Below are 12292 nucleotides of genomic sequence, written 5' to 3' on the forward strand. Positions count from 1 at the left end.
GAGCATTTTCCAACAGAAGGCAGAAAAGTCTGGTCTGTCGCTTCTCTATGTCCCTGAAATGATGATTATAAACACTGAAGTCACCACTGCTGTAACACTTATGATACCAGCTGGCTTTATCCACCCATTTCTTACATACGGTCTATGCACCAGAGCCATGAGGAACAACTCATGCAAGCTTTAATATTTAATAAAGGCACATTAAAGAAACATCAAGACACAACACACAGGAGTCACATTGGAATTGGCTTTATTTATAATAGCAATAGTAATAATAATGTCCATTTCAATAATAATAATAATAATGATAATACTGCAGTGTGAGCTTCAGTCAAACTGATCTGAGAACATATTGCAGAGAAAAATCCCAGGTATAAAAATATCTTTTAAACATTTCATTGATTTTATTGCCTCGTCCTTCAGAAGTTCAAATAAAATAACACCATCCAGAACACAAGACGTGGTTTCCCACAGATATGCAGAGTTACTGCATAACATGAATGTCACAATTGAAATATGTTATCCATATCACTGAAAGTGTGACTCTTAAAGTCATAGCCAAGATCACGCAGGTTTATCATTTTCTTTCTGCTGCTTCAACTACAGTGGTTGCAACAAATAATCTCTATTTGCGATTCTTGGCACAGGTTTTTACCTCATACACTCATTCTGTTTCTATTTCTTTGGGAATGTGACCGACACTTGGCGGTGGAGGCATAATAATCTGGTGAAGTGCCTTGCACAGAGGAACATCAGCAGGCAGCTAGAGTTCAACCCCTAAAGTAGTGGTTGGAAGATGATAACATATACAGTCTGAATGAAACGGTCTTGGATTATTTTTGCCACATTTTTTAGTTTCCAATTTGTACTAAAATCTGTTCTGAATCTTGAATAAATAAATAAATAAATAGCCTAAATCTTACTGACATTTTAAAAAAATACCATATAAAAGAACAGAATAATTGGTTGGTGAAAAAACAGGCTTCTAAGTCAGAAAAAAATGATTTGTCTGATCACAAAACCCAGTGAACGATCAATCACTCAACTTTTTTTGTGTAAAGTCTGTATTTTTGTTTGTTTGTTGTGAACCCACATGAATCCAAATGACCATTTTGTTCTTTCTTTCAATATGATCATATAGAGAACCTCATAACTGCAAAAAATCAGGATCATCATGAGGACCAGCACTGAGGTCAATTATGCTACTAATGTAGATTCAAAAGTGTTTCCAAATGATCTTTTTGTTTGTTTTAATGACAAAGACAACATTTTATGACTATAATCTCAAAACAAAAGCAAAAGGAGACAAAAAAACAGTTAAACTACAGCTCTTACTACTGCTTACTGTTAGTAAATTGCTGTTGTCTCTCTCTCTACATACATACTCCATATACATATATAGAGAGTGTATATACATATATAGAAATATATGTATAAAAATGCACATATGTATTTATATTTACATATACATATATACACATATCTATACATGTGTATATATGTGTATAAACAGTTTGAACGACAACTAATATAACTACTTTCCCCAATAAGAAGAAGCTAAGCTAGTGCTAGCTCTCCTCAGGTCAGATTGTTTAGTTACTACTGCCTGGTAAACTAACCACTCTTAAGGGATAATGTTAAGCCGACTACTTTACTGATGCTAATACTGAGCTAATGACCTTTTTTGGCTAACAGAAAGCTAACTACACTTCTAACTCTCTCCATTATTGAAGATAAACCATTTTCTCAAGGAAAACACTGCTAAGCTATGCTTTGCCACCTTATATTTATTTCCTGCAGCTGTAAACATTATTATTTGCCTATGACAATAATAATAATTTGACTTGAATACTGTAATTTATGTTGATGAGAAGATTCTGTGAAGAAAGGCCGTGGTGATGCAGTTACCGTCACCATAAATAAATGCATTCTCTTTTTAGCAGTTATGAGCTTCTGTACAGGTCTCTCAGGTTCTGTGGTAACATGGTTCTGCCAAACTTTTCAACATCAATAAAAACAAAATGCAAATATAATTTTAAAAATAACAAGGATTTCCTTTTTCATCACACAAGATAAATAAAACAATTCATATTTCATTTCCTTTTTTGTTTACTTACAGTACCCAACGGACAAATGCTCGGATGCTGCCGTTTAACAAGAAGTCCTTTAGCGGTGAAAATCTGGTCACATACTTTTGAGTTCTTTTACTGTCTGTGATCAAACTCTCCATGGCTTCTTTGTTACTGCATCTCCTGGATACATGACTCTACAGACACTTTTTTTTTAAATGTCCGAAAATAAAAATAAAAAACCAGTTCTCTCTGTGTATTCACACTGTCAAATGTGTTATGACTCGTCGTGGCGTCATTTTTCGTCTTGAGTCTGAAGGCACTTGATGTCACAGCAGAGGATGAACAGGTGCATCAAAATAAGGTTTTATAAGATCTTAAAAAACACACTGCCCACTGTAAACTGTTTACACGCCCACTGGTGAAAAAGAGTGCGGACATTAGTCTGTTGAAGTCAGATACAGTACTTCTGATCTGCAGAGAGGGGGCAGGGCTTTTAAGGCGGCAGTGCCGAGGTGGAGCTGAGGAGGTGACGTACAAGTTGAGCCTAATTACGGTGGTGATAAAGGTGGAGTTTATGACTGGTGAAAAAGGAGTCAAGACTCACAGAGAATTAGAGCGATTATCTACGTCTCGTGTCGAGAGCTGCTGCACCCCACCACACCCACAGGGGGCGAGATGCTGCTGCTCCAACTGCAGACCCCTGGAAGTCTAACATGTAGTTATGTTGGATGATCTACCCTACAGTAGGGTGTGTGATAAATCCCAGATACTCCCACCTCCTCTCAATTTAAGGATTTTATGGACTGAGAAGTTGACTCTGATCATATCCCTTCCACATTTGTTTCCTCGCAATTTCCTCACCCGCAGTGGTTTCTGGGATATTTACTGCATGTTGTTGTTTTTTGTGGCCCAACAACTGGAACATGGCGTGTTATCAGGTGATAAACAGTGGTGCTTGTGTGAGTTGGCCAGGTGGAGGCGCTCTCCTATTTGCTATTGTGTATATTTCATATTCTTTCACCATTAATGTGTATTCCGTCACAGCCATGAAGATCTGCCTGTAGACGAGCTATGCTAGTGGATGTGGCTCCGCCCCTCTACAACACACACTCTCTAGAAGGATTCATTTCATCACACTGCTGAACATTTAAGTTTAAAACTTTTATCAAGAGCTTGTTGTTGAACTTTGAACTTAAACTCCCCCTCCCCCCCCCCCCTTTGGCTCCATCAGTCTTGACATAATACAAATAAACCTTCATTTCCTGATGAAAATTCCATTTCCCACCAGGTCCCACTGCTAAACTTGAGCTTTAGACTTTGTAAACAAACCTCACTGCAGCAGCGAGGGGTTATTTCTGAAGGTGGGGGCAAAGATCCAACATCTGAATATTAGGGCAGTAAAAGGATGCAGTATGGCACCTACAGTGTTGGGAGGGGTCATCTCTGCTGGCCAATCAGAAACAGACTCAGGGAGAGGCTCAGCTGCCATATATGAAGGGAAAGGGGCGGAGCCAGAGACCTCAGATCTGAGTAAATCAAAAAGAATAATAGAAGGTGAGACGAATTTAGCAGAAACATTTGATTTGTTGGTCAACAAACAAGTGGGCTTACTGTTGGGGGGCAGGTTTTTACATTCGCCCTCTTCAATGGTGACATCATCAATGGCGATGTCTCCCTCGATACCAGCGCCTCGCACACCCTCCATCACTACCTGAGAGAGAAAACAACGTTCGTACACAAACAAATATTTTCCCCTCAAATAATTATCCATCTATTGAAGGACAGTAGTTCTGTGTCAGGTTTTTTAAAAACATTTTTGGTCTCTTTGTCATTGTTTCATGATGTGGTTTTGTTTTCAGTTTTGTCCTTTTGTTGTTGTTCTTTTTGTAGTTGTCTCTCGTCTTGATGCTGTTTAGTGTCTATTTGTATCACTTTGAGATTCTTTACTGTTGCTTTGTGGTCACTGCAAGTCTCCCTGTGGTTAATCTGGGAGCGTTTGCAGTGGTTTTTTTGTGTCTTTGTGGTTGTTTTTTATTGTTGTTTTTTTTCCGATTCTGTTTCATCTGGGTTTCTTTACTGTTGTTTATAGTATTGATGTGGTTTAGTGCCTTTTTAGAGCGATTTAAGGCAGTGTTTTCCAGCCTTTGTTGTTTTGTTTCCTGGTTGATTTAATTCTCTTAGTTTCAAGGGTTTGCATTGTATTTGAACTGTTTTTACACTTTCGTCTTGTGTCTCTCTGAGGTGTTAATGGATGGGGTTTGTACCTGGAAAGTAGAGGTTGGGTGGATGTTGACTTTGGCTTGTCTCCATTGGTTGCCTTGGTTTCCGGTTAAACTCCAGACAGATGTTTCTGTGGCTGTTGGATTTTTCTGGCGTAGGAACACGTTCAGGGCTCCTACAACACAAACGCCTCAGGTCATCTATGACATCATCAGCACTTGTACAAAAAGAATAACATCTTAAAGGCATCAGTCCCTTACCTATGTGTTTTCCATACATGTGGTAGAAGAAGGCTAAGCAGTAGGTGGCGCTGTTAATATTCTTGTTCATATTGAAGGTGGTTGACAAGAGTCGAGCTTTGTCTCCGTCCTTCCGTGGCCGAGATGTCTCAATGTACATGTAGAAGCCTGAGCGACATACAGTGAGAGGTAAACGCTAAAGCTGACAGACAAGAAATGACCACAAGGGGCAGTAACGTAACCAAAGGATGCCACTGCTGTAAAAACAAAAACAAGGTGTAGGAAAAGTGGGAACATGCAACACTTCTTATGAAGAGACATATGATTAGCTAAAATATCAGCTTCTCAGAGAAATATAAATCGTACCACTGTGGTCGGACTTGGGTCCAGTGTTCGGTGTGTACTTAATAGTTCCAGAGGAGGCGCTGTGACGTGTCCAATCAAAATCATCTGTTTGGTCCTGAGAGAAAAAACACATGGCCTCATCTTCAAAACCACACTGGAATTCCCCTGAAAACACACATACAGAGAAATACACAAAATATATTCAAGTTAAATATTTCAATAATTAACTAACCCTTTCAACAACAACTATAATAATAATAATAATAATAATAATAATTAAGTCCCTTAATCGTTCCACAATGGGGAAATTGTCAATGTTTGCAACTGACACAAGCTGCCACAGGAGGCGCCATTACCTCTGGGAGTTAAACCCGGGACAATGAATGAATGATATGAACAATACGTTTCTGTTTTCTGTTTGTGTGTCAGTGATTGGTTACTTACTGAGATGTGGATTTACAGGAGCTGTTGAGGGACAAAACAGAAGAAACACAGTAAGAAAATACCTCCCACGTGTCAGGTGTCGACCTGACCAGGTTAGCATTTTTTAAATATCCTGTCTCTGTTCGTCTTTATATACCACTGTATGTGATGGTGCGTTCAGTGTCGTCTCCTTCTCCGTAGCGGGTGATAGGCGTGAGTCGAACAAGGTAAGACTCAGGTTTAACCAAAGCTGTCAAATTGTAGGTCAACAGCTCCCCCTTCTGGATATTTCCCTCAATGGGAATCTCCTGCTCCCACCAGCGTGACAGACCCACCTGAAGCACAGACGCAGATTTGAACAGCGCTAGAAAACCATATTCAAAGATTCTTTTTTAGAGGATATTTGAAAAATATTAAACAACATATTAAACTGCTTTCTTAAGCTCTCTTTTATGCTAACTTTGAGACTTTTATGTTGGATATTTTCAGAAACAGCGTCTTATATTTTTATGTCTCTTAGTTCAGCTTTTAATTTTATTCAGCTAACATTTAACAATATTTAGGCTAACCTTTATCTACTTTGGGCTACCCAGTTCATTAAAAACTACAAAGCCTCTGACAGAAAGAGCCAGTTTAACCTACACATCAGCCAACACCTCTGTCTACATGACTCAGCAGGAAATATGAAGCTATAGAAGAAGAAGGAATAAGAAGCTGAGTCTCATTTCTGTCCGGGAGGATTATCTCGGGCTGCAGGCCCACACACACACACACACACACACACACACGTGAACTGACAGAAGTACTCTGAAATATGACTGATTTTGGAAGGAAATTATTTGAATGAAAAAAAAAAACTTTTCGAATTGATTGATTGAAGTCCTGCCACTAGATGTCTCTATTTCTCCCAGACTGAAATGTGTGACTGGGGTTTATCTGCAGAGTTCGGACCTGTCTGATGCCCAGTCTGTAGGCCAGGATTCGGTCCACACCATTGGGTTCCATCTGTGTCCACTGCAGCTTGAAGCCATAGACTCGGGGTTGGTTCTGGATCTGCCAGAGAGCACTGTGGGTGTCGTAGTAAAACTCTGGAGGATAGGCCTTCCCTGAGGAGACAGAGGTGAAACATACATATAAAAGGTTTTCATAAAACGTCATATAACAGTTTATTAAAAATATGAATAATTTGTCCAAGAGAGACATTTTCGACACTGTGATCAGAGGTGGGTTCAAAAACTAAAAAACTCACTGGTCCTGATTCAGTCTTCCTGTCTCTGAGACTCACGGTCCATTTTGTTTCAGGACGTCATCTTTAGTTGAAAAGCTGCTGAAGTCTGCAGCAGACGCACGGTTTAAAGGCGGCAGCATGTTCACACCTGATTAACGACACAAACTGCGCTCCGCCGTCGACAGGCCTGACTTAATCACCATCACTTTCCATCCTCAGCTTACAACTTTCCCTGAAAAACTTTCTGCTGCCGCCTGCAGAATGGGCTGCGGCTGATAAGAGGCTTAACGCCAACATTTTACATTTACAGGAAGTCTCACAACGCTGACAGGCTGTTTCTGGAGGGAGCTTTCATCAGGCGACACCACCGCCACTTCCTGTGTAACAGAGAGAATAAAGCTCCTCCTGATTCAGATGAATGAACACTGGGATTTCTAATTTAAAACCAAGAGCGAAATATAGGGAGCAGTTCCTCTGGAAAGATCTGTGACCCAGAGAACATCACCATGACCTCAATGCAACCTGATACAAGGCTGAAAAAAACGACTTCATTATGACACTGATGTGAGGTCATTACAAAACTATGGAATACGTACAGTAATTAGGTCGTTTGATACTAAGACATAACACTGATTTTACGTTATAAATTGGACATTTCTGTGGCACACGTATCATATGTTAACCCAGTCCACTGGAGAGCGACCAAGACCAAGGTCACATGACAATGTCAGATCAAAAACTTCAGATTAAAACAGTTCTTCTCAAGTACGCTTGAATGATAACAAGCCTCCAGTCACTAGGTGGCAGCAACTCATACATTGGTTTGTACAGATATAAAATATACATGTTATCAGGTTCTCTGTAGTATTTCAATTTGCAGGGGTGTGGGTCAGGGGATACGGGGGGTGTGAAAATATTTTTATGAGTGTGACAGAAAATAATTTAGAACCACCGGATTAAAAAACCGTTCGTCTGACCTCTGCTTGCAGCCACTAGAGGCACTGCTCTCACCTGTGACCAGGAAGGTGCAGCGACCAGCCCCGGCGTCGTTGGTGATGTCACAGGTGTACTCGCCGTAGCCCTCCCTGTTCAGGGCACGGACGTGGTAGCTGCTGTCGTCCTGCTGCTCGCCCAACTGGCCCACCGTCAACAGGCGGGAGCCCAGCTTCCACTCGTACCTGAGGAGACGTGCGGGATGAGCTCGCAGGAGACGACAGGTCAGGCTGAAGGCTCGACCCAGAGCCTGACGCACCTCTGTGAAGACAGGCTCCACCACCGGGGGGACTGATGGTGGAGGAGAAAAAGTGTGAGACCACGACAAAAAATGTGTATGTGAACTTGGACAAAAGCTATATTTATAGAGCTCTGATTTCATGATCTCTTCACATAGACATAATTCATCCCCTAGTCTCTTTCCCCAACCTTGACCATGACTATAGGTCTAACACTCTCACTCAGTGTCCCTGAAGGACATAGAGTCAACACAATATTGTATTCTTTCCCAAATTGTCTCCACAATTACAGCTAGACCAGGAACACAGACAGACAGGAGTAGACACACACACAAATAAAAGTCAGTGGGTCATCTGAACCCTGCAGAAATGTCTCCAGAACCTTCCTCCTTCTCCAACTGGAACAGCTAAAGGTCAGCTGGACGTCTCTGCATCACACCGACCTTCAGTGGAGCTATCTGATTGGCCAAAATGATATATGTGAAGCTGGAGTTTCAACTCCCAGAACGTCCTTACTAAAAAAACAAAATCTCAGCCTGCGGCTAAATGTCAAATAATGTAAATCTGCTACAGCAAAACACTAAAATTAAACCTAAAGATCACACTAAAATTATCTAATATTTAAATCTTAACAGCAGCCAATATTTTGCGAAAGGAAAAATGAGTTTGGCGGAGAGGCCAAAGGCCAAAAGCTAACTACATTAGCTTTAACAATGGCCAACATGTAGCAAAAATAACCTGGCTCTCAAAAAGTGTTAAAACCAAAAAATTTGAATTTGGAAAAAAAACCAAAAAAACCCCCAAAAACATTTAAGTATTATATTATATGATATTTTAAAGTTAAGAGGTAGTTTAATGTCAACCCTGCTAAAATAGCCAAAGGTAAATCAGACTTAGCTGATTTAGCAGCAAAGGTTTAGCGTAGCGTCGTTATATTAGCATGCCTCTGTATTTCTGTGTGTTACCCACACTGCACCACCAGCTGGATGAGTGCCTCTCGTGGTTTGATGTTGAAGCCGTTGTACTGACTGGTCTGACAGCGGTACGTTGCGCTCATGTCTCTGCTCACGTTGCTGAGCCTCAGGATGCCGTCGTAGCTCTCGGTCTGAGCCTCCGCGTCTATCATTAGATCCCCCGCCGAGCCGCTCTCCTCCACCCGAGACCACAGGATGATGGGTTTGGGTTTCCCAGAGACCAGACACTGTAGGTCTACATTGTCTCCCTCCTGAACAATGAGGTGAGAGCGCCCCCTGGGGACAGAGAGCTCTGGAGGAACTGCAGTGACAAAGAACAACGAGGAGTTGACCATAAATTACTGAAATTGTGAATTTTATGAAATGATCAATTATGAATTATTATTATTATTGAGCTCCTCCTACAACGACACCCACCTGTGGTGGAGGAAATATTCACATCAATGCTGATCTCGGGGCTGGCTCCGCCCCCTAATGAGGCCACACAGGTGTAGGTGCCAAAGTCTGTGAACTTGAGGTCGATAATGTCCAGGTTGGTGGTGGTGGTGGGCGTGGCCTCTTTGTCACTGTGTGTGATGACCATTCGCTCTGAGCTGCGTAATAAGCGTCCATTCTTCATCCAGCTGAACTGCAGCTCCTCCGGGGGCGTGGCCTCCACCTGACAGCTGATCTTAACTTCGCGGCCGATCTGGATGTGATCGTCATTGTGATACGGGTCAGGTGTGATCCAGAACCGACCTTTACGGAGACCTGGAGACAGGAGAAAGGTCAAGAGAGTTCTGAAAAACTATGGCTGTCAAAATGAACATATTAATTGAGTTAATTAATTTGTGAAGAATAATGAGATCATTTTCATCACAATAATAATTTTCATGCATTGTAAGATGACATGCACAGTTTACCCAATAACTCCACCGTCCATTCACTCATCGTCGTAATACAAATTAACGTTCATGTATCTAGATTAATACGATTTATCATAAATAATTGTAATTAATCCACTGCTACCCTGTTAATACAATTGTTTGACCGTCTAATGAAAAATCTAGCACCACGACAGGCACCAAGATCTTATCCTCCGGTAAACCACTAACGGTATTTCAAGTACAGCTGGTGGTACACGGACCACATTTTGAGAACCACTGGTCACAGGGGTCAGTTCTCACCTCTGACCAGCACTGTGGTGGATTTCTTCGCAGTGTTCCCCACGTTGTTGGCAGCCACGCAGGTGTAGACACCGCTGTCGTCAACGGTGACGGCGGGGATGGTCAGGATCCCAGCTTCCACCAAGCTCCTCACAGGTAGCGCTACGTCTCCAGACTTCACCCAGGACAATACCGGGTACGGGTCTCCGCCTACCACCACACACTTCAGAGTAAGGGTCTCTCCTGGGTTCAACAGCAGGGGGTCTTCCACCAGGAGTTTAATGGAGGGAGAAGCTAAGGGCGGAGCACAGGAAACAGTTACATCAACATCGTGTAGAAATTGTTGATAGGATAGAGTGGGTTCGTTTCTCTATCATTTTACACAGAACACGACAACATGATATTCTGTTGTTCGACATTAAAACCTTTTCCAGGTTTTCTGCCTCGCTCCCTTCATTTCTCTTCCAGGAGCTTCATGTCAACTTTGGTCAACTTTGAAAGCTGGTGATTTTACTGCTGCAGAAATAAAAATGAGCAGGATAAAAATAGCTGAATTGCCTTCATCATTTAAATCCCATCAGCCCCTGGGGTGATGAAGCAGATCTGCTGTACTGAGAAAAGTAACACAAATCTGATTTTCTCCACCTTCACCTTAACTTTTTGTAAAGTGACACTTTACATAATATTTATTACATAAAAATCACTTTTTGGATCTTCCCTCTTATACACAGGCCACCACAGCACAAGTCAACATCATGGTTTCTGGTACAGTTTTATTCTAGATGCACTAACTGATGGAACCATCCCATCACAGTCATTTTCTCTGACATACTGTATAATAAGCTGATGTCAACTGATCTGTGTACTACCTGTGTTGTTGCTCAGTCTGAAGTGGGCGCTCTTGTCCCTGATGCCGCAGACATTCCTGATGGAGGCTATGCAAGTGTAGTCAGCATAGTCCTGAGGACGAAGGTTCTTCAGTTTAAGGATCTTTGTCTCGCCCTGAAATACAAACGGATTTATTTAGAATAAAAACCTCCCGTGTCCTCAGCTTAAGTGAAGTGCTTTCTACCTTCTCCTCTGACTGGGTGATTGTCATGGATGTGGACTGAAGTGGTCCCTCTTTACCTGTGTAAAAAAGGGTTCATAGATCTCCACCCCAGGGTCGGCGTTCTGCGTCAGCAGCTGATTGTTCCTCTTCCAGCTGTAGTGAACAGGAGGGTTGGAGTCGGAGATGCAGCGGAGGAACACCGTCCTTTCAAAATAAAACTGCTCCTTAGATTCTCCAACGCTCTGATGGACCGAGATGTGAGGGACGTCCAGATCTGTGGAAGGGGAGCAAAAGGGTTGAGAGAGGGGGTGAAGGAGAGAGAGACAAAGAGAAACAGAAGATGGAAAGAGGAAAAGGAATAGGGGAGGGAAGATAATGTAAGAGGAGCAGAAGGTAGGAGACGAAAACAGTGAGGAGGAAGGTTGGAGCGAGGAAGAGGGGAGGTGTTTGCCTGCATGAGTACTCACAGTAGACGTCCACACGTATGGACCGTATGGCCGGTAAACCCAGTCCGTTTTCAGCCTTGCAGTAGTAGCGCCCCCCCTGGTGGCGGCTGATATTTTGTATCTTAAGGGTGTCATTGAGCACAGAGGAGTTACTATGGCGATCTGAGGCTCCACCTGCAGTCTTTGTCCAGCGAACCTAACATACATACATACAGAACATACAGTGTCTTTTTCTTTGTTCCTTATTTGTCCCACAAATGGAAACTTTAGTGTTGACAGCAGATGAAGGTGAAGAACGGGAGCGACAGGATGGAGACAGGTGTCGGGGAAAAGGTTCATAAGACAGTAGTGAGACCTGCTATGATAAATACTTCAGAGTCAGTGGCTGAGTTGGAAGTGGAGGATGCTGAGATAACTGTTACATTCAAGAGTTTGACACGCCCCTGTGTTAAATGCGTCACATCAATCATCTTGACAGGAACATGGGTTCGGTGGTGGCTTATATCCGTTTTTTGACTCTCATTTGTTTCTGTATGGAGGTTCTACAACACAGTCTAAAATATGATTAGGAAAAAAAACGTGTTTTACGGCTTTTTATGTGCTCACTGAACACTCGTTCACCTGTGGTCGTGGGTGTCCCGTCACATGACACTTGAGCTCCAGCGTCTCTCCCTCTTTAATGGTGTAGACCCTCTCACTGTAGCGCTCCTCCTCCACGTTGCAGGCATGACCTGAGTGCACAATCTGCACTGTAGGCGGCGCTGTGCGCAGACACAAACAGAGGACAGAGTGTTGGTGGGCATCGTTAAAAATTGTATTTCCAGCAGGGAGATCAGCACAGTGAATGTCATCTCCCGCCTCTGCTCTGACAGGTGTTGTGAGGCATGACTCAGCAAATCAAAGCCGTCAGATCAGAA

At 42.4% G+C, this 12292-nt stretch overlaps 1 protein-coding gene across 1 annotated transcript in view; it reads right to left on the minus strand.

The window, feature by feature from the left end:
• Positions 1-233: 233 nt before the first annotated feature.
• mdga2a (MAM domain containing glycosylphosphatidylinositol anchor 2a) overlaps positions 234-12292 on the minus strand; it is a 15409-nt gene continuing 3350 nt past the window's right edge. Inside the window, exons 2-17 of the mRNA XM_008314632.3 lie at positions 11997-12136; positions 11397-11571; positions 11007-11203; positions 10748-10880; positions 9900-10172; positions 9151-9483; positions 8729-9034; positions 7539-7811; positions 6251-6405; positions 5457-5634; positions 5321-5341; positions 4898-5041; positions 4553-4699; positions 4337-4467; positions 3684-3783; positions 234-3598 (exon numbers count right to left, since the gene is read on the minus strand). Of these exons, the coding sequence (XP_008312854.1) occupies positions 3510-3598; positions 3684-3783; positions 4337-4467; positions 4553-4699; positions 4898-5041; positions 5321-5341; positions 5457-5634; positions 6251-6405; positions 7539-7811; positions 8729-9034; positions 9151-9483; positions 9900-10172; positions 10748-10880; positions 11007-11203; positions 11397-11571; positions 11997-12136 (2795 nt within the window). The 3' untranslated portion in view covers positions 234-3509. The remainder of the gene's footprint in view (positions 3599-3683; positions 3784-4336; positions 4468-4552; positions 4700-4897; positions 5042-5320; positions 5342-5456; positions 5635-6250; positions 6406-7538; positions 7812-8728; positions 9035-9150; positions 9484-9899; positions 10173-10747; positions 10881-11006; positions 11204-11396; positions 11572-11996; positions 12137-12292) is intronic.

This window comes from Cynoglossus semilaevis, chromosome 1, assembly GCF_000523025.1.
Source record: "Cynoglossus semilaevis isolate Cse_v1.0 chromosome 1, Cse_v1.0, whole genome shotgun sequence".
Classification (NCBI taxonomy): domain Eukaryota; kingdom Metazoa; phylum Chordata; class Actinopteri; order Pleuronectiformes; family Cynoglossidae; genus Cynoglossus; species Cynoglossus semilaevis.